The sequence below is a fragment of the Hippopotamus amphibius genome, chromosome 6 (genome assembly GCF_030028045.1).
Source record: "Hippopotamus amphibius kiboko isolate mHipAmp2 chromosome 6, mHipAmp2.hap2, whole genome shotgun sequence".
NCBI lineage: Eukaryota > Metazoa > Chordata > Mammalia > Artiodactyla > Hippopotamidae > Hippopotamus > Hippopotamus amphibius.
Window position 1 is genome coordinate 147,642,104 of NC_080191.1, and position 22,947 is coordinate 147,665,050.

Consider the following 22,947-nt stretch of genomic DNA (forward strand, 5'->3'; position numbering starts at 1 on the left):
CTTTGCTCCCTAAATAATCTTTTCTGATGGCATCTCTTCTTCCACAAGATGAGAACAGCAACAAAAAAGCCATTATCAGCTAATTTCATTTTCAAAATAACGGAAACCCTGGTATAACATCCTTTTGAGAAGATGAGGAAACATATTTGAAAATCATTGGTGAGATGTCTTATTTTTTTCTGGATTCAACAATGGCACTGATCTCTGGAAACTGTGGGACATTCCATTTGTCACAGCTTCTACGCTGGGTTCAGGAGAAAGGGGAATCCTGAACCGAGAAGAACCTGATGCAAAAATTTCTCCCGTATTTTGAAATACTTCCAGGTTGTCTGTAGTGAGGTGCACAGCCACGTTTTAGGACAGTTTTTGGAATGTATGACAGCTTGCTATAGGCAAAAGCAAAACAAATGAAACCAAACCAGTGGACTGGCTGGTCATTTTACGCTACAGTTTAATCCTCAGTAATTAAGGCTGTCATTTAATTCCTACCTAGAAGGAGCATTCCTCAAGTGGAAACAACTGAAATAGTCTAAAAGCATCACTATCTTGTGAACACCTGAAATCTGGTTTCACTCTGTGTTATTAAAAACAGGAATAAAAATTTTTTCTACTTTTTAATCTGAAAAATTTAAATCTGTCTAGACGTAGATTAAGTTGTCAATGAAAATATCCATATTATTCTATTTCTTAAGACGGACAGTAAAAGAACAGTTTGGAATGCTTGGGGTTGTGAGTTCTAATCCTGGATACAGGACATATGTTTCCAAGTCATTCAATCTACCTGAGCCTCCATTTCTTTGGGGAAAATGGAGATCAGAAACGACAATCCAAGTCTTAGCCTGGGAATAAGGAGGGACCAAAACAAACGTGAGGAGGGATGGTGTTTTGGTATCATGTTCTTTAATACTATGAACGGTCTGGAACAGGAGTAATAATAATGATATTAGTAACAGTAATAATAATAATAAACGATGGTGATGCTGGTAGCGGTGATGATAAAACCCCAGTAGCATTACCTTTGGTGGAATGTCTTCTTCCTGTCGTAACCAAGAGCTTCGGTCAAACTTCTCAATGCGAGTGGGGAGAGGTGGGTTCTCAGACGTGGGGTCCGAGTTCTGGCGCGGCATCTCCACACGGTGAGAGCTCACATTCAGAGCCTCCTGAAACCCAGAGAGGCCCTTCGTGGGCTGCTCGTGCACCGACTGGGAGGCAGTCAAGGCAGGTCCCTGGGATTTCACAGCGACCAGGTGTGGGATCTAAGCATCAAACCAACATCACAGCGGCGTTACCAGAAGAAAACGCAGATCAGCCAGGACCTCACTCAGGGGAAGGGGGAGCACGATTTTAGGGAGAGAGAACCGGAGCGCACAGAGCCCATCACAGCTCTCTGCAGCACGCTTTTCAAGGCCCTGCCGAGTTTCCCATTTAGAGCTGGAGGGCTGGACCAGGGTTCCTGGCAAAGAGTTAAATCATTGACTTGGGACTGCTAAGAAGTCAGTGAAATAAGTGTCATGATAATAATAATTTTTAGTGAACAGTTATTGACCAGCAATACAATACATTTACAAGCACTTCGAACGTTACAAACGCCCTCCTTTCAGCCTCCTAACTTTGACTTCAGAGAGTGCTCGGTGAAACCAGAATTGCTCTGAACAGCTTATTTCTTGTGAACTCACTCCATCCACCATGAGATGGACACAATTATTTTTCTCATTTTACACATGAGAATGTAAGGTATAGAAAGGGTACGTAACAACCTAGATTTCACAGCGAATACGTGCCAGAGCCTGGCTTGTAACCCACACGTACCCCTAACTGTAGTTCCTGTGTTGTCACCCCACAGCCTAACTGCTACGCTCTCCTGCCTTCTGGTGAACTGGCTCTTACCACCTAGGATATTATTTATCTCTTGATGTTAGGATGTTTCTTTTAGAGTTGTAAGTCTCACAATTTGGCATGTGTTGATACAGTTCACGCAGGGAAGAAATGCAGCCTTTAGGCAGAAATGTGGCTTTTTAAGACAAATCATGAGCATCTAGAGTTCACAGTACCGTGTACCATCAGCACCATTCACACGTCATTGTTCAGCTCATGTAAGCCTGTCTCCGACCCCATCATGTAGGTAAGCCCCCCAGAGACAAGAGCCACGTCTGACCTCCTGTCTCTGAGTCTAGCACTGTGCCTGGCATGTTGAAGGTGGTCAGTCAGTCTTGGCTGGGAAAACATCTAGAGTACTTTCTAGATTAAACGGTTAATTCAACAAACATGAATCTAGTATCTGCTTTGTACAAGGGACCTACCAGACCCTCTTTGGTCTGAAATCCCGGACTGCTGGAGGGCATTTCCGCAGCCCTCCTCCACCAGCCTGGCCCTGCTCCTCCTGTCCTTGAGGTCTTATCTCAGTGCAGCCCTGCCCCAGCCTCTTCAGACCATGCTGAGTCTGAAATCTGGAATGTTATTAACTAGAGTTCAGAGGAAATGCTCAGAGTCTACTTTAGTGGAATGTTATGTTTCAACCAGAACAGAACTGTAACCAATAAAATGGTTAAATAGTAAATATATTAAGTATTAATATGAAAACAAAGCCTATCTTACAAATACGTAGTACATGCACCCCAACGTTCATAGCAGCACTATTTACAATAGCCAAGACATGGAAGCAATGTCCACTGACAGATGAATGGATAAAGAAGATGTGGTATGTATATATACATTCATATATATACACAATGGAATATTACTCAGCCATAAAAAAGAATGAAATATCACTGTTTGCAGCAACATGGATGGACCCAGAGATTATCATACTAAGTGAAGTAAATCAGGAAGAGAAAGACAAATACCATATGGTATCACTTACATGTGGAATCTAAAATATAACACAAATGAACTTATTTATGAAACAGACAGAGAACAGACTTGTGGCTGACAAGGGGAAGAGGGGTAGGGAAGGGATGGATTGGGAGTTTGGGATTAGCAGATACAAACTATTATATATAGAATGCATAAACAACAAGCTTCTACTGTATATCACAAGGAACTATATTCAATATCCTGTGATAAATCTAATGGAAAATAATATGAAAAGAATGTATGTATGTATAACTGAATCACTTTGCTATACACCAGAAACTAACACAACATTGTAAATCAACTATACTTCAATAAAATAAATTTTGAAAATATGGAGTACAAAACACAAACCTACTTTAAAAGAGCCCCCAAAATAAAAACAAAAATTGAAGCTCCTGAAGAATGGTTAATCCAATTAGCCGTCACAGGATACCCACATTTTCATTTCCTAGTCACTTTCATAGAGTTTCATAAATTTTCCCTCTACCCCCACTCCCCCTTTCACAGGGCAAAAATATCGTAAAAGGTCAAAATTAGGGGTTTTTAAAGAGGAAGTTTGTATGTTAAGAGAGAAGTTTCTATAAAAATGTACCCTGTGGAAGGTTAGGCCTGGACTAATTATATATTCAACACAAATAAAAACAAGGCAAGATACGCTAAGCTGGCTGGTACTGAAGAATCGTGGACCTCACATACTAAAGTCAAATTTAAAACCAAGAATCTGTGATTGTATCTACTCTTAAACTCCAGTTCAAATAGCATTACATTCTCAAATGTGACCTCAGAATATGTGTGGAAGTGTTAACATAGGTGGATACCTGGAAGAAATTTAAGACATTTGGGCGAAAACAGCTGTATTACCTTTATTTTTCATGAAATTTCCTATTTCATTTCAATTCCTATTTCATTTTTGGAATATATAATTTTAAAAAATCCTCTAAAACTTCCAGAAGCTTCCTCCTTATCTAAAAGTGGAGAAATTTTTTCTTTTCCAAATAGCTTAAAACAATGGTTCTCAAACTTCAAAGTGCATCAGAATCACCTGGAGGCTATTAAATCACAGACTGCCAGGCCCCACCCTATTACTGCTGACCAGCAGGTCTGAGGTGGGCCTCAGAATCTGCGTCTCTACCAAGTTTCTTGGTGATGCTGTTACTCCCGGCCCAGTGACCACACTCTGAAAACCACTGGCTTAGAAGACACAATTGCTTAACCTTAGTCCATTTAATTCTTCCAGTTTCAGGCTCATGCCAAAATCCCAAGGAACAAAAAATAATATAGTAGTTTACAGATAGCAAAGGTCTATACGAATTTTGTTTGGGTAATTACAATTAAAAGGATGCTTGTTCTGACCTGGCAAAAACTCCTATGGGTCTCCAGAGAGGCCAATTTACCAGGAAGTGACTTTGTGGTTGGCTTAACGTTAGGGATGGTGCTTTTTTCTTTCTCACTCCTCCCTCTACCCTTCACATTCAGTGGGGCCTCCTATCTTACCAGAGATGTGATATTAAAAGCCATGATTTGGCTGGTCCCACGCTGGAATCCATGTTACAATTCCCTGGGCTTTTATTCAACTTTACTGTACACCCTGTTGAAAAACCCAGAGGAATGAAGGGAGAACGTACCTGAGGATCGACTGGTCTGAGCATGGGGGGTGTCCGAGCAGGCTGAACCCCACTGATGCTGAAGGACTCCGACCGTGGGGGCAGGTTGGGATCCGATATCCTGTTGGCAACCTTGTGAGGCATGGCAGGCGAACTCTGCCGGTTGAGCCTTGACCGTTCTTCTACCTAGATGCCAAAAAAAGAAAAAGAAAGAAAGAAGGAAAAAAAGAGTGCCTCCATGGAGAGAAGCTGATTTAATTCCTAGTGGGGATTTTATGCAGTCACCTGCACAGCCATTTTGTGTCCCCCTGATCAAATCATTTTAGAAAGCCGAAGCTCTCCCTATGTGCTCTGCATCAGAAATCTGCAAAAAGCTCTTTTCCGTCAGAGCAAACACTAGCATGAAAGACACACAGAACACTTAAGCCATCACCCTGCCATTACGCATTATCTCATGCTATTCCATTGGCGGGGAAATGGGACCTGCTTAAGAGTTCATCATGCATCAGCTGGAACACGGTCCTGCTGATTGGTCCCAAAGCCAGGGGCCAGTGAGGGAGAGAGACAACTATGGCAGGCATTACAATTGCTTGGGGGAAATAGAAAACTGCCTTGAGTTGACTCATGGGACAGGGCGGGGAAGAACACGGGAGGGCTGATGAGAGGATAAGCTGAGCCCACGCACCCTCCATTTATTTCTTCGCGTGCCCTTCTCATGGGCAAGTGGGTGTCTCAGGCGGCTAGCTCAACGAGCACGGCCTGTCTTAAACTGACTTCCTGTATCATTTTCTTGTTCTCTCTAAGGGCCCCTTCTTTTCAGGAGTCTCTCTCTGCTCCCTAAAATACACTGCCCCACAGCATTCCTTCCATTCCAGCCTGGGCCCCACTGCCTCCCTCTCCCCTCCTCCGCCTGTTTCTCCATACGGGGTGTTCATTCTGGCTTCTCCTCTCCCTCCCCACTCCAACCCTCTCTCCTCTCTGGATGCTTCATTTCTCATCATTCCCTTTCTGCAGAGTCTCCCTCAGCCTGGAGGAGAGAACTGATCAGAAGTGCTTCACAGGGAAGGCTCTATTTACAGGTAAAAGTTGCCCTTGGTACTTAATTGCTGCAGACAGACTGTGGCAGAGGACAAATTAAAGGAAAATTTAGATAAAATGTACACGGCAACATTAAAATCTCTGACAGCTTTAGGAGATCTGGCACTTTTCTTCCAGATCCATCTTGTCCTGCACTTTCTTTCTTTAGGGTCAGCTTGACAGTTGCAATTCTCAAACCCACCAGGGCACGGCACCCTACCCTGGTGACCTGTAAGTCTCTTCTGCCGACTCACTATCTTTGTGTTGGAAGAGCCCGTCATGGAGGTCACATGCAGGTCCTCAAGACATATTCGCATGTAACAGCTAAGAGCCTTTATTCATTTTGCTTCCTGATTTGAACTGAAAATTCAAAAGAGCTGTTCTTTCCCATCTTCCCTATCCCATTTTGAATCTTTCTACAGGCAGACTCAGACTCATACACAAAACAAGTCTTTAAAACCCTCATATGGACTATAAATGTTAACATGTTAAGATGTGCTACAGTATAGAAAACCACCCTCCTGCCTCTGCTTAGGGGTAATTTGAACACCACTTCCCCGACCATGGCTGTGCAGGGTACATGCAATTGGCATCCAGTTGACTTTGGTTTTGAAAGTCCACATCCCAGAAGCTTACCATGTACCAAATAAGAATAGTTGCAAAAAGCCAGGAATATAAACCAGAGCATGTATACTTTGTGTATGTGTGTGTGTGTGCATGTGTTAAGTATTACATCAGCAATAATTATTTGGCTATTACTGCATTGGGCAAAAGGAAAGAACAAAGCTAGCTTTGAGATAAGACCACAAAGAAAAGTCCTGCAAAGACAATCATAGATAAACTGAGACCAAGGCATGCAATGTATTGCTTTTCCAAATACTAGACTCTTTGAAAAGAAGTCAGCTTCTATTTCCGGACCACGGGAATTAGTCAAATTTTAGCCATTTTCTTATTTCCAGGGAAGATCATTAACAAATAAATCACATGTGTAAGTACCCCTCACTATCTGAACTCTCACTTTCCAAACCATTGCTGTCTGAGGTCAGGAATCTAACAGGCTCAGACTCATTTTCAGATAAATACCTGATTATCCAAACTACAGCCACTTATTACCCGATATTTAAAAACCAAGTATTATAAGGGAGTGATGAATACTTGTCATTATCTTTTTAGCTGTAAAATATCCTCAGACTGTTTTAAACTCCCATTCAGAAACAGTACATTAAAAACAACAGTCGAAAAGTCTGTCCCCAAAGACTCCATCTTGAACAAAGAAACCATTTTTGAGGTAAAGAATTCTTTTGGCAACTGCCAGCAACAAGGCTCCAGTAGAGGAAGCACCCTCGTCTGTAACAGGACCACGGGCCACACGGGCCCTAAAGCCGCTATTAGAAATGAACAGGGCACAAAACGGGGTGCTGATTTTCAGAGGCAGTTAATGGGTTTCATTAGTCATGTGTGGATATTATTAATTACTTCTAGGAAACATTTCCTATGCCTTCTCTCAGTTAGTTTACATACTAAATCCTACCATTAGTATGTTGCAGTCTCTACTGTTCTAAAATATATGGTATGAACAATCCATTGTTACACTCTTCAGATTACTTCAGGATGAGTCCAATGTGGTGAAATTTCCTGGATTGGAGTTTGTCCAAAGAAATCTGAAAATCTGTGTGACGGGTGTAACAGTGAGGCATCAGGCTACTTTGTCTCAAGAAAATCTTGTCCTGAAGTCTTTAGCAAGATAATGCTGCCTGCTGCTCTTGCACCAAAGGAACAGCACGAGTACTGGAGCACAGATACCAAATCACACTTGCTAATGGCAGCATCAGAAGGACAGACGGGAAGCTGGCCCTTCTGCTTATTTTGACACTGGGCAAAGGCCTGTCTCCTGATTTATCACATCTTATGTCTACTAACTGAACACTGGACGTTCAAATAGAAAGTGTTTTCCCCCAGATTAAGAAAATATATGATTAAAAACTGGATTCTAAAGATGTGTTTCAATGTGCCTTTCACGATACTAAAAAACAACAACAATAATAAAAAAGCCCCCATTACCTGAGCCTTTGCCCCAACCTCCTGCTGCCAAGAAGATGTAAAATATCCTAAGCACCACCGAAAAAGAGTGTTGTAGTAGCATCAGATAAAGTGTGTCAAGGTGTCAGACCATGACAACAAAAGACATCTGTTATGAAGGATTCATACTTATGGGATTATCAGTGAATATGGAGAACAATATTAGGAGAGACTGATCAATTTTACTATAGAGTCAGGTTTTTTTTTTCTCTTATTAAAAGGATCATTTTAACATCAAAACTAAAATAACTTTGGAGAGGTTTGGATAACCTCTGCAGAAATGCTATACTATTTATTATAGCATTACAGGGGGAAAGAAAAAATAACTGTGGTCTCAGAAATAAACTTCTGCTCCAGGCAGGGCTGTGTTATCCATTGGGTACTACAGGAGTGATGTCTAAGGCCTCTGAGATATATAAAAGCTGTACGAATACAGAAGACCTGAAAATAAATACGCTGATTACAGGGTTTTTAAAAAAATTCAAAATAAATAAAAATACGTAGAAACATGTATAACTGTAAACATTATATCAGTGTCAACTGTTAAACTGTTTTGTACATTTGAAAACAATTTATTGCTTCCAGTGTCTCAGCAATAATGAATGATATCTGCTGAGAGAGAATTTCAAAACAAAATTATAGAAGTAATTTTTAAAACGTTGACAACAAAATATATTTCCTATGTCATATGGGTACATTTTAATAATACTTTATACGACTGTAGGGTCCGTGGGGTCTACGAAGGTCTAAGAAGGCCTGCCTGAAGAGATAATACATGGCGAATTGAACACAATCGTATGGGAATTTTTTTCCCACAGTCGGACAAAACAACTTGCGTTTTGTCTTCACTGGCAATGCTGGAGGAAGAGAAAGAAGTCCAATGACTTAAGTCCTCATCAGGTACTTTGACCCAGCACTCACTGAGCATGTGAAGCGTTGAGTCATGCTGTCTTTTGGCAAAACCACACAGGCAGATGGTTACTGAGCAAGACTGGGGCTTCCTCTTCTCTGGGGCACCTCTGAGGACAGGGGAGGCTCTGATTCATAGCAAATGCTTACAATGTAATCTCGTCTAAAGATAAGGGCCTGGACTACTTTTCCAAGTACTCCTAACCAATGATTGCACAGAAAAGTATAGCTCCTCATGTGAATGGAGCACAGAACTTAAAAGTAATGAGGCAAATCTTTAGCAAGCTGAGATGGGACATTAAAAAGTGTTCATTTATCATCAGGGAGAGGTAGTAGAGGAGCTGGGAGATGCATGTGAACTGCTCATGTGAAATCCCAACCAGAAACAATAGAGGCAAAACACTTATTCCTTGTAGGCAACAACGGCCTTGGAGCAAAATAGAAATACGTTGAATTGTGTATTTCGTTTGCATTTGTACAGCACCTACAGTTGCAACAGTGCATTCACATCCATGGTTGCGTGGGACCCTCCCAACTTTGAGACAGAAAGTACAGATGGGGAGGCTGCACCTCCGGAAGGCTATGAGACTTCCCGGTTACAAAGACCAGAAGTGGAAGAACTTGAACTCTAACAAGCTCTTTCCTATTTCCTATTCGCCAGGTCTCTCACTCTAAGTCTTAAGAGAGATAAGCAGAAACTGAGGAAAGATGGGAGCAGAGCCATAAACTCTCTAAATAGTAATATGGGACCTCATATATAAACTAAGGCATATAAAAGGAAAAAAAACCAACATCCGTGTAGAGCAGAGAAAACAAGTGGAGAAGAGTTCTTACGTACAGGGATTTCAAAGTCCAATGGGCTGATGGGATATAAAGAGACATCTTGGCCCATCATTTGCCAAATAAAACCATGGCCAGATGACTGGCATGCATCAAAGAGAAAGAACATGATGAAGTGTTAAAAAAAAATTAAAATACTGTCTCATGCAGGACTCATGTAGACAGAGCATTCTGTCACTGCTGTGTGTTAGTGCAAATAAAAAAAAAATATTGGCAGGACCAGACAATCACATGCCATTATAAGAAACAGGAATCTGTACTATTATAAAGAAAGGGCATCATACGAAAAGGAATATCCATCTTTCAAGAAGTGCCAGTGGCGGGAGGTGGGGGAGGGGGGAACCTTCAAATTTTGCTGATGTTTAACAGTATATCATACTGATGTTTTCACAGCACAAATCTGACTTCCATTCCAATCCAGAGATGGCAGAGAATTTGCAAGGGGTGAGAATGCCCCCACTCTTCCTTTTAATGGAGATATTAATGTTCCTTTCTGGCCGAATTCTGAAAATCAAAGTCAATGTGACATTTAGAACAACTAGAATACTCCATGAAGAGAGAGAGAAGAGCTCAACACGATTTGCCAATAACGGATATTTTCAATTGTTCTTAATATATCCGACAAATTAATAAGAAAGGAAATGAGAAATGTGATGATGATTTATGTTTTACAAAATGAAGCAACAAAAACACAGAGGATGAAGCATTATAACAATATGACTCTGCTAATGAAAAAAATCTCGATTTTCAATAAGGAAGAGAAATAAGTGGATGGAAAAGTAATCAAAGAAGGAGAAACCACCCTGATGAGAAGGTATAGAGTTGACTTAGGAAACAAACATGGGAACAGTTTGCAGAAGAGGCTGCTGTGGGTGGAAGATGGCTAGGTGATGTCTTCAATGGGGCAAAAAAAGCCCAAACCCTTCATCACAGGAGACCGTGGCATAGCTGCTGCCCACCCATCTCTGGGAGGATATTTTCAAGTTTATATCCTGGCAGAGGATGGATTTGAAAAAGAAAGTGGTACCATTTATTCTACTTTCAAAAGACAGTTTAACCCAGGTTCTTTCTATCGATTGATAATTAAGATACTGCTGAGCTAGAAATTCTGTCCATATCTAAAGTCTTGAAATGTATTTTACTGTTCGGCTACTTTCAACCCCACCTACCTCCTTACTATAAGAAAAGAAATTTGTAAATAAAGTTCTAGAAGAAAAGTTCATAGATTGCTGATTAGAAGCATTGAAAGATCAAGAAAATAAGGCTTCTCACACTCATTTTTATTCCCATTTTAAGAAGTGGGTGTTAAAAAAATGATGAATCAACTTAAGGCAGATCAATTATTTGTTCTTATTTGTATACCAGTTGCTCCAATCCCCAATTTAGCACTGTCACTCTTTCTATCATCTAAATGTTTCACCTTCTAAAATATGAACACGCACTCTAAGACTTGGGAACTGTTTCATGAATAGATAGGTGGTTAGTTGGAAGCTGGATTATGTCAACCACACTCAGGGGGATAGGATTAAATCTAAAACCCTAAAAGAATGTTCCCACATGTCTAAAAGTCCATGAAGCCCAAAGGAAGAACTCCAGCTGTCAAGAAGCCAGGAACCTTGAGAGATGTCACCCACCAGAGGTGGCCCAGATTTAGGATGGCCCTGGAACCTCACATCGGGAGTGCTTGACGACACAGCCACGCTGTTTGCACGCCCATCGGCTATGTTTCCTTTACCGCTAGGAGCCGAGCCGAGAAACACAGGGGAATTAGAAGGACTACAAAACTGCCCTGATGATACCTGCAAAGATTTGCCCCCCGCAATGTCATGGCTTCTGAAAGCTTGGGAACTGTGAATTCGTTCTGTACAGAGAGGATAAGCCAGGAAATTTAATGACGAGGACAAATAGTAACTAGGAAACAACGAAGCCAAAATGGTTAAGTTCAAATCAGAACGTGCTGGGTAGATGTGGAAAGAAGGAAGTGGAAACTGCTTCATGTCCCCCCACCTCCTTTTCTGGTACATTTGTGCATGAGGGAGCTGCAGAGGGGACAGAAGAAATTCTGGTATGCTTTGTAAGCCATCATGGTCTTCTCCGATGGGATCTGTAGGTGTCCCTTTCCTAAACTCAGGCTTGGGGCTGGGAGCACTGAAGGTCAGGTGGTCATGCATCAAAGAGAGGTCATTTAGCAATGCAGCACTTTTTAGAGGAGCTGAGGTACTCATTTGGAAGCATGAATTCACGCCCCTCCTGCCCCGAGGTCCACATGAGTCCCTAAGGTCCCCCTTACTTGCAGTACTGGACATATGGGAACTCATCAGTTTGGAGATATTGGGAGATGACACACAAATGACCTTAGGTCCTAACTCTTGAGTTGGGCTACATCCCAGGGAGCAAGATCACTTTATTGATCTCACTGTGGTCCTTGAGGCTCCCTGAGGCTTCAGTTGATCTTCAAGACCAAGTCTAATAGGACAAGCTGGTCCGTCTTTCTTCCATGAGCCATACTCAAACAAGAGTCTTTATCTGGAATCATTAATTTCTGCAGGTGCTTCTGGCATTAGCTTAGGAGAGGCTGGTTTTCCAGCCTTCTGAACACCTGCCATGATCATGAGCTGTGAGTCCGGCTTAGCTGAGGGTTTCAGCTTGACACGGCCGAAAAGAGGGTTAGCAGTGGAGGAAGGCGGCACATATGTGCCAGCCAGGAAGCACGTCGGCTGCTGTTTAACAGCATGGTGATTCTGTTTAGCTGGAAGAACAAGTGGGTTATTAGGGGTCAGTGCTATACCTGGGAGTGGGATCACAGAATTGAATTACTGACCTGGGTTAAAGAGGCAGTCGTTACAGACACAGGTAAATACAAATCACATTTATAGACTCTAAGGGAAAGTGATCAAAAATATTCTTGATATTGAATGATTTTTCTCTACGGGTTTAGTTTTTAAGTTTTAGTTTTTAAGTTTTCCATGCAAAGTTATTGGCTTTGTAAGAATAGTATACAATCATTATAAAGGATTTAAACAATGCATAAAAGTATACAAAAGTTTAAAGAAGAAACTATAGTTTCTACTTCCCATAAACAACCATTATTAACATTAGGACAACATAATTTCAAACATTTTCTATTCATAGGTAAGATGGAGCAGAAAGTTTTTAAAAATTATAAAAATAGGATCTTATGTAAGAAATCTGGTTCTGGTAATACTGTAGTCTAGATAACTTGAAATAAGCTCTAGCTATATATATCTGAAGATACTAGAACAAAATGCAGAGTAACATAAATCACCCTTTTAAATGACTAGTTATGCTCACAAGAAAATAAAGGAAACCATTAGTTGCCACATTAATGACAGAACTGAAAACCAGGGTGTCGGACATATGACACAGCAACTTCCTGGAAGGGTTGTTGATCTCGGCTAGAGTTATTATTTTGTAAATGTTTGCCTTACTCATTTGGTTATCACCCTTTTTTTCTACTATTCAAATAATTTTTAATGAGATTTTTAAATAGCTCATCGCAGAGTCAAGTTCCCAAAAATTCTTTCTTAGTCTAGCAGTAGAGCCAATGAAGGATCATTATTTTGAAAGTATTTGCGAAAGAAATATAAATGACTTCTGACCTGGTAAGTGAACCACAACCGCAAGTCTGGGCCCAACTGCGTGTTCACTGGTACCACCGAAGAACATAGGATGCTAGTGACAATACTAACGGTCAGTTTCAGGGGCGAGGTGTGGACAGGAAATGGTCCTACCTAGAACTCCTCAAGTCTTAAATCCCATTCTTCCATGAAAAAGTCACTAAAAATCCCCCTGCCACAAACCCAATTGGACTCCAATAAGGAAAGGGATTTTCTACTTCCTGCTGTTGCTTACAAAAAGAACCACAAATAGATTAAGGTCCAGAAATAGTTACAGTTCCTCCCAAAGAAAAGCACGTGTGTCTCGCAATGAATTATTTCCCAACTCTGTAGCACTAGTTTAACGCTCTGTTTCTATTGGAGAAGCTCATTATGGCCAACATCCCCAATACAGTGCAGGCACGGGTGTGCCTGTCTGATCACGCACCTCCTTGGCCCACGCTGGTTTCTCACTAGGACTCATGCCCTCTTTGTAATGGTACAGTGGCTTCTTCTCCACAGGCCTCTGCTCCTGGCGCTGATGCTGAAGGGAAACCAAGTAGTCTCTCTCTTGCTTCAGCTGTCTCTGCAGTCTTTCTGCTTGTCTCTGTTCTTCCAGCTGTTTGCGCTTATATTCCTGCCCGGATCAGGAAAGGGGAGCAAAGAAAAGGCAAAATCACCACACGGAAACCACGGGCTAGTGGTTTCCAGCGAAGCATGCAATGGGAGCAAAAGAGATGATGGATAATGAAGGACCTGAATACCAACAGAACCACAAGAGGACATCAGGATGTGCCACAGAGATTAGCCCCAGCCTCAGGTTAGCATCCGCACAGAATGCGGCATTTAACGAAAACGCTACTGTTTTCATGGCAACCCCTGCCGAACACCACCCTTTGCAAAGTGACTTGCCCTTGATGAACTGTCACCAAGAAAGAGGCAATAATGAGGACATGTGGATGGTCAGCACGCAGCCCCTATAAGGAACCATCCACTTCCTGGTTTAGCAATTAAACCATTCAAACATGTACAATTAAGTACAAAACGAAATAAGTACCTAAAGATACTGCCTAAATCATCTTTTGTTTAACAAAACTTGGACCAACCCACCATTAGCAAACAACATGTACAGGCTAAAAAAAAAACAGTGCCGCTGAATGAAAAGTTCAGTTAAAAAAAAAAACAAACACAGGCCAAGAAGCTCATTTGGAGAGCAGTGCAATAATAATAAAAAAAGTACTTCAAGTGGAAGCCGCCTGAGCAGGGAACACAAAATGTTCCCATCGTAAGGGTAAAACTAATAGTCTGCAAATGAAATATGACTACAGAGCTGAGTGGGTTCTTATGGAAGAGGGGCACTTTGCTGTGATTGTATTCCAGCATGCTGCAAATGACCTCAAACATTACTCTGCAATAAACACAGTGGGTCTCAAAAACAGTCTGAACTTATAATAAGGCTGGATTCATGTTAAAGTTTCACAAATAGCTGGAGTTAATAAAGAATGCATAGCAAGCATATTAAACATATTGACTCGGCATACTGGGTCAGGAAATACATTAAGTTTTAGGAGATTTTCCAGGTTCATGAGGCTTGGAGGATCCCCTCCTAACTGGCACATAAGAGGAGACCACACACACACACACACACACACACACACAGGATGAACACAGAGCAGGTCAGCTGGCTCAGCTTTCCCATTACCAGAAGTAGAGCTTGTTCATGCAGTAGCTGCTGCTGCAAGATCTCTAACTGTCTCTGCTCCTCCTCTAACTGTCGCCTGATGTACTCCTGGAGAGGTAGGCGGCAGAGAATTCAGAGGAACACAACAAGAGAAAGGGAGAGAGAAAAAGAACTGGTAATTTCAAAGGTGACAAGAGCTGCCGAGTAAAGTGTGGAAGGAAGGAAGGAAAAAAATACCCAGACACCTCCTCACTAAACAGGAAAGGTACCCCGCACCGAAGCACAAGCATTTCAATGCAGTCAAAAGCACAAGCCCTCTACCTGCAACCGCAGCGTACTGAGATGGTTCAGTGCTTTGCTGTTGCTATTTGGTTTTGAGAACCCAGCTATATTTTAAAACTTTTCATTACAGGTTCCCTCTTTACGGGCTACCTGAAATTAACAATGCTATAACGTTCAGAGGCCCCTGTGCAAGCAGCAGGGATAAAATAATGGTTGAAGGCCATCATGCACTGCCTTTGTAATGGAACCATCCTACAGTTTCACCGCACTGCCAGAATGTGGGTCTAACAAAGAGAGAAAGGGCCTGCAGCGATGGCTCAAAGTCATGGAGACCAGAGTTGTGTGAGCACAAAAGCTCTTCTGAAGCGATGGAAGAGGAAGACTTGGCTGGTTTATCACGCTTCAGTGGTACTTTCCCAGGGTTGGGAGGATCACGAGATCAAGGTGTGTCCGGGGACTCTGGCCTGGGTAGGAAGCCAGGTTGAATGAGTGGGCTTTCCCAAGGGTGTGCATTTGACTTCTTGAATAGGTGAGAACAGTTGCTTGAGAAAGAGCAGAAACCTGCTTAACCTGAGCAGACCTAAGAGAAGGTGACCCACAGCCCAGAGGCGGCCGGTGCTGGCGCTGGCGCTCACGGGGGCATCTGCGGGGCTCCCAGGTCCCGGCCGTACCTGCTCGTGCTCCGCGCGCCTCCTCTCCTCCTCCCGGCGCATCTGCTCCTCGTAGTGCCGGCGCTGCTCCCTCTCCTGCTGCTTCCGCAGCTCCTTCTCTCGCCTTTGTTGCTGTGGGGCAACAAGCAGACCTCCGTGAGGGGAATGGGTGGTTGGGGGGGGGGGGGGGGTTCGGGAAACCAGCAGGGAGAGCTGCGGAACCACGGACGGGAGCTCGTAACGAGATGCCTGCACGCCTGAGGGCGCCTCGCCTGTGCTTTTGGGGGACACGTGGGCCAGGGTGGGGTGGCAGAGAGCAGTCCAGTGTTCACCACGCAGGTGCGCTCGCCAGGTTTATACGTCTCCTGAGAAGTTCCCATTCAGTGCGTCCTCCCAATTGGCTGACGGGGGTTTTCAAGTCAGGGGTAGGTATAACACTGATATATAACAAGTTTCTCATTGCATGTCATCAAACTGTTTGTGAGATTGTATAGGTTCTAAAGCACATTCACAATGCTCACTCCAGTCAATCTTTTTGGTGCCACGTAGGGCAAATGCATCACAGATAAAGAAAGCAAAACCCAGAGATGGGAAGCGACGACATGTTCAAGGCTATACAGTAACTGTGGCTGTGGACACAACAGGATCTACTGACTCCCACCTAGTCACTCCCCTTTCTGATACACCATGCTGCCTTTCTTTTCGGGAGCTGTCACTTTCAAGTGTCAATTTCAACGTGTCCCTCAAGTAAGATGTTAAGCTCAGTAACCATCGTCATCTCATACATCATTATGCCTCTGAAAGTGGACATCATGGCAAACACCTTTCATGCTTTATCCTATTTAATCTTCACAAAAATCTTTTGAGGTAGATATTATTAATACTGTTATTCCCTATTTTAAATAGAGAAAACAGAGGAAACAGAGCGATTAAGTAGGTTCAAGGTCATGCCCACATTCAAGGTCATACTCAGTAAGTGATGGAGCTTGATTTCAAAGCCAGGCAATGTGACTAGAGTCTGAACCCAATCAATACGGACGATGAAGAGGCAACAGGAGTGATAGGTCATAATTAATCCAGTTCTTCATTATATTCTCAGTAAGGAGAACATCTTAGGAGTGGTGACAGGAGCCAGGGTTTCTTAGCGAGGGATGGTACCCTTCTCCAATCCCTGGTGCATCTGGCATGTGTGGGACTCATACATTACAAAGTGTTTTTCCGTACCACACGCCAGGAGTGCCCCTTTTGAGAAATGCTGCAGGCCCTTTGTGTCAGAGCCCTGTACTGGCATTAGGCTTTCTTCTTCCTCAAATACGAGGTTTGGAAGGCCCAATCAGAGGGTCCACTCCCTTGGAACAGTCTCAACAGCACTTCACTGCCTGGCTGAGGAAGCATGAATACAACGGATTGTGACTGTATCTCACTGATAAGCTAGCTCTAAAAAACCCAGGAAACAGCTTTCTAGTACAAAAACTCTTGGTCTCAGCCAGAGCTAAACCAACCACAGATATTCAAAGCGCCAAAGAAGCCCCTGAATGAGGCGGCCTTCTTGATGTGGCAGGTGCGTGCCGTCCTGCAGACCTGCTCTCTTCCAACAACCTCTGAGCCTTGGGAGATAAACTACATCTTTTGAGACTCAATGTCTATTACTTCCAGATCTAGAGTTGCTTCTCCATCTTAGATTGTAGGGGAGCCTCTGGGAGACTATTTGCCATCCAATGCCGTGACCAGACCTGCATTTTCAAGAGGGCTCCTACCTGCCACAGGATGGGCAGGACTAAGAAGCTGAAAATGCAACGTGAGGCCATTCTATGGACCCAGACAGAAAATGAAAGACAGCTGGAGAGTCCATGTTCGTAACCCCTGCTGAGACGCAGCCGAAAGGAAGAAAAACCTAGAAACGGTCTGGATTTCTAGTCCAATAGGATTGTAGTGGATACCAACTTAGAAGTGGAAATTAGAATTAAGCCAAAAATGAAATGGACAGAATTTGGTGACTATGGGGCATGTGAGGGTGAGCGGTGAGTGAAGTTTCTGGCCCAGAAGCATGGCAGATGGTGTGATACAGAAGTTTAGGGAAGGGAATGAGGGGTGTGCTGGGGGACAGGGATGAGTCAGGTTCCAGACATGTGATTATTTGTTTTACAGAAAAGTAATACAGGAAGATGCGAGAGGAAAACACATCATAGGAACTGACTGAATAATTTGGATTACAGACCCAAAACAGAGATATTTCCAACACTCAACCAAAGTGAATCAATGCCAGCACAGAGAATAAAATAATTATGTGTACAGATCTGGCTCCTGGCAGGAAACAGCCCTAATTTAGCTAACATTTCAAGTTTTTTACTCCCACCATCAGGCTCTTTCTTGGGGAAAAATATAATCAAGGCTTTTGAAGATTTAGCTGATTTTTATGTGAAGCATTTGTACATTTTCAACCCCCTTTCCAGGAATCGATACTGTTTTGTAATTAGATGCCACTCAGGTCCCAATGCAAGGTGTACACAGTATTGGTTACAACTCAGGGGGGTCTGGGCTTCCCAAGTGCTCTGTAGTTTCTGAGAAAGACACTCAAAAGTGACTAATAATTAATAATGATCTCATCTGGATCAGCTGCCGCTAAGGCATGGAGGCATCTGCCAGGGCCTTGGTTCCCGCGGTGAGGCTGGAAAAATAAATCACTTCCCCAACCTTGCCAGCTTCCAGCTGCTGTGCCTCAATGTTAATGCCTTTCCAGGAAAAATGTTTGGTCTCTCTCCTCCTGGCTATGGGACTGTCTGGGGGGACATCCCAAAACACGTCAGAGGAAGACTAAGTCCTCGGCCTCAAGCGGACACCTTTACGAAGCTCTGATGACCCTTGCTAGGAGCAGCAATCTGAGGGCAAGGCCTGTGCTTGATGTCCGCTGGACCCCCAGCTCCTCATGGGGGGCCTGGCACCTGGCAGGTGCAGAGATTTCGTTGAACTGAACCAAGCAAGAAACCTGGGGGCAAAAGAAGACAATATAGTACCATCTTAATTTTGGGGGGGGGGAGGGGATTTCCCTTCCTATCAGTACTTACAGTTTACAGCAGGCTATGCCTTATGTTACAGTTATTTGAGATGGCTCACCTACTCTGCAATCTAGATTGTGGGCAGGGTCTCTGCTCTACTCTGTTTTTTACCTCCCGCTATATCCCATAAAAGGCCTGATACCCTTGATGTTTGTTGTCTTACATACTATAGACGGGGCAGCAAAAGAAGAGGAGAAAGGCTCGTAGAATCTCAGATCACCCCCTCACCCTTCAATGCCCTCCCAGGCCAGAATATTCTTTTATGCTGAGCATAGACAAGGCTTGGACTGTTATTCTAAAAAGAGAGCCACCCACGGTTAGCACTGGCATGGGATTTATTTTCCATCTAAAGAGGAAGGCAGGAAAATAAAACAAGGGAATGGGAGTTTAAGCTGGATGGAGTCGAGAAAGGAAGAATTAAAAACTTTTCTAGGGACTTCCCTGGCTGTGCAGTGGCTGGGACTCTGAGCTTCCGATGCAGGGGGACACAGGTTCGATCCTGGTTGGGGAACTAAGATCCCATATGCCTCGTAGAGCGGCCCCAAAATAAAAGTAAATAAATAACATAAGGTAGAACTCACAGCATAAATAATTCCTGAAAGAACTTTCAAAAAAATTTCTAAATGTCATTGAGTTATGCATAAGGATGACAGCGGTTCTGTCAAAAGAGAATAGCTTAAACCAACTTCTCTAAAACTCCTGGCAGGTAAGCCCCCCCGCCCCCACCACACACACTGAACTGCCTTGAAGTATATTTTCGTTCTCATCGTCTTGGAGGCATCTCCAAAAATGATAGCACATAAAATTAGACATTCAATAGGTTCTTACAAGTTTCTTAATTTTTTTTTTTTTCCTGGTTGGGGAATGACTGATAATATCTCCTCTGAAACTTTTCCAGGCTAAAATCATTGTTGCCTTGCTCTATGGAGCAGATCACAGGGGTCCTCCTGTCTCTTTGCCTTCTGCTAGTGTTCCCAAAGAATGAATTTTTTAGGACAGTTTTGATCTTCCCCAGTGGGTGTTGCCCTCAGGCCACCTCCAGCTGAAGGTTGTGTGGCTGTACCTTCAAGTATGTGAACTGGTTAGTTCATTTTAATGAGGAAATAATCCTGTCCCCTTCAGCTCTTCAACAGCATGTTATCTTAACCGTTAAATATTCAAACAGTATTAGAGTTGTGAGAAATAATACACATGGGTGTTCATCACAAAGGCCATGGAATTACTCTTTCTTTCCTTTTGTTCCTTTAAATGTTCTTTTTAAATTAAGTTTAACCAGCAGAAATGTATGTACTGCACCAGGGTGCTCTGGCCCCGTAGAAGAGAATTTGATGAACTGTTAAAACATAAATTGCATTTTACGGTGTTATCAGAAGAGCGGAAATAAGCTAAGCACTGAGTTTATTCATATAAATAACTCAGACGTTACCCCTAGCACTATTCAACTACTCCTAGGAGAGTGCACAGGTTTTCAATGATCTCAGAAAGCTTGCCAGAGCAATGTGTCTAACTCTTATCCCAACGACATGAATCTTGACCCATTCAAGTCTGCCTCTTTGCTTAGCTGCCAGGACTCTCAGAGTCAGAGGGGGCCCATCTCTGGCACCCAGACGCCCCACTGTACAGGCGTTCTTTGAACTGACGCCTACCCTGGCTTCATCTTGTTTTTCTCTTCAACTTTAGTATTCTTTTCTACTTTATTTTTCTTGTTTATTTTATTTTTAGTTTCAGCATTAATCTTTGTAAGCCACCTTAAAACCTCGTTCTGGAATGAAGAAAAGTCATAAAGAAGGGCATACCCAGGCAAACAATGAAAACCTTATCTTGGCCCTCTATGTCTTTTTTTTTTAAATATATGCAGTTTACTGTATGTCAACTGTATTTCAACAAAAGTTCTTAAATAAAAGGAAAAAAAGAAAAGAAAAGAAAAGCTTTTCCTTGAGCTTAAAGTGAGCCTAGAGCACGAGTGTGGGGGCTTTGGGGAGTGGCCAAGGGCCGGCGAAGGGGCCTTTGCAGTTCTAAAGAGCACACTGACAACCAGCTCGGGAAGCCCCCGTCCATTTCTCTTCCTTCTTCACCTAGACAGCCTCTTTGGACCAAGCTGCTGTGCTCGTTCAAAACAGAATAACCTCTGTGTCTTTTGAAACCTCAAAATCTCCCTCAGAAAGATCAAAATGGAGATAAATGAGAAGCTGTAGACTTGTAATTTGGTTCTTTAAACGCATGAGAATGCCACCTCTGTGTATGTCACCTGAGCGTGTCGTTAATGTTCTCCCAGCAGTGGGGGTCAATTTACTCTGATGCTACCACACCCTTTCATTGTGAAGGTGGTTAAACTAAGCCACAGTATCACATCCAGATCTGGTAACATATCTAGAACTGGCTGGGAACTATAGGGAAACTTACCCAAATTTCCTATCTAATCAAACAGTCTGTACCGTGGGCCAGAGCAAATACGGCTAAGTAGAGCTCACCCATCATTCGAAGGATATAGGATCTTTTGGAAAAAAGTACAGGGTTGTAATCTGTGTGTATGATGGTTTTGGTTTTTGTTTTTTTTTTTAACCAAAAAAAGTACTTCATCATGTGTGATTCTAATTGGAGCCTCACATGAGCCCTGTTGGGTGAGGCAAATGTCATTTTCTTTATTTCCCTCATGTAAAGCCTTTCAGGAAGATTCAATTCCTGGTCAATGGCCACACAACAAGTTGGGGGAAGTCATGGAATGAATGCAGATCATCACATCACAGGCACTGTCTACACGCGTCAGGTATTTGCTGCGGTGGGTGATCTACAGGCTTTGGTTCGTTAAATTCCACAATGTGACTCTGGAGTTCACTGCTATCATTCCCATTTTACAGATTAGCAAATTGAAGCTCAGAGACATACACTGTTCCATGTCACACAGCTGGACAATGTGGAGCTTGGAACAAGCCCAGGTTGGTCTGACTCCACATCCTGGCCCCTCTACACCCTACTATCTCCCAGCCCCTAGCACCCAGCAGAGCTGTCTACCAGTTGGAGATGTATCCAATCCAGATAGGATACTCTGCTGCTTTTTTCTACTTGCTGAATGTTCAGGTTGAATTTGAGTTTGACTCTTATGACATTCTGGTAGATTGGGGAAAACAAGGCTAGATGACTTTGTGTAAAGGTTTTGGGCCCTTCCATCTTTTATGCACATTGTTTCCCATTATGCAGACTCAGAGGTAGCATGCACATTTGAGAATTAATATCCCATAGCTGCAAAGTGACATAGCATTGGGGGAGGGCAGTAGGTATGAGAGGCCACAGGACTCGGGGGAAAGGACACTGGATCAGAAATAGGAAGACTATATTCCATCCTGCTCTGCCACTGATACAAACACTGCAGGCCAACAGTCTCAACAAATATTTGTGTAATGAATGAGTGAATGTTGTGTGACCTTGAATGAGTCACCTTAAGCCAAATCTTCAGTGAGGGGGCAGATTAGGTGATCTTACAAGTCTGTTCATCCTGGGAGTCTAAGCAAGAATGTTATGTCACAAAGCAAAAATCGACTAAATTCAGGATGAGAAGTGAAGCAAAGCAGAATTCTGGCCTGCTCCGGGAGAGCTCCGCTTCTTTTCATCCTGGGTGACCTCCTGGAAGTGGTGAGAGGAGACCCTACTGACTGCAAGACCAGAGCCAGCCTCCAGAGGACAGCACAGCAGCCGGTGCAGGATCAAGTCAGGCTCCTTGGGAAGTCCCTCAAACCATTCCCTCGACACGGGCTCTCTCTTTTCAGACATTCGAAATGAAAGGCCCCTGCGTGGTCTTTGGAATCGACCGCACGGCATACATGCCCCCTCACTTAAATAGGACTGTTCTGTATAAGCTTGTCAGGAGCTGTACTTGTGATGAAAGGCATTCAAGCTTCTGGGCATTCCATTTGCCCATTTTACCATCTGTGAAAGTTTCAGCTTTGGAAAGACCACTGCACACCAATCACTGCAAGGCAAGGGCATGATTCCCTTTTTTATAGGAAGGCTGTGAGGGTGATGGTGAAGCTGTCTGGCACCTCTGAATTTACTACACAGCAAAGTAATCAGAATCACAAAAAAGAATAATAATCACTCATGATGAGAACAAACAGTTGTGGGACTCCCCTGGTGGCGCAGTGGTTAAGAATCTGCCTGCTGATGGAGGGGACACGGATTCAATCCCTGGTTCCGGATGATCGCACATGCCGCAGAGCAACTAAGCCCATGTGCCACAACTACTGAAGCTCATGTGCCTAGAGCCTGTGCTCTGCAACAAGAGAAGCCACTGCAATGAGAAGC

At 43.1% G+C, this 22,947-nt stretch overlaps 1 protein-coding gene across 6 annotated transcripts in view; it reads right to left on the reverse strand.

Moving 5' to 3' along the window:
• TNIK (TRAF2 and NCK interacting kinase) overlaps window positions 1-22,947 on the reverse strand; it is a 385,050-nt gene that overhangs the window by 54,448 nt on the left and 307,655 nt on the right. For 3 of the 6 annotated variants that reach the window (XM_057738431.1, XM_057738429.1, XM_057738428.1), the window contains exons 13-17: window positions 15,614-15,724; window positions 14,682-14,768; window positions 13,428-13,616; window positions 4,479-4,643; window positions 1,017-1,256 (exon numbers count right to left, since the gene is read on the reverse strand). In XM_057738431.1, coding sequence (XP_057594414.1) covers window positions 1,017-1,256; window positions 4,479-4,643; window positions 13,428-13,616; window positions 14,682-14,768; window positions 15,614-15,724 — 792 coding nt within the window. The remainder of the gene's footprint in view (window positions 1-1,016; window positions 1,257-4,478; window positions 4,644-13,427; window positions 13,617-14,681; window positions 14,769-15,613; window positions 15,725-22,947) is intronic. The other 3 variants (XM_057738433.1, XM_057738432.1, XM_057738430.1) reach the window with 1 other exon arrangement.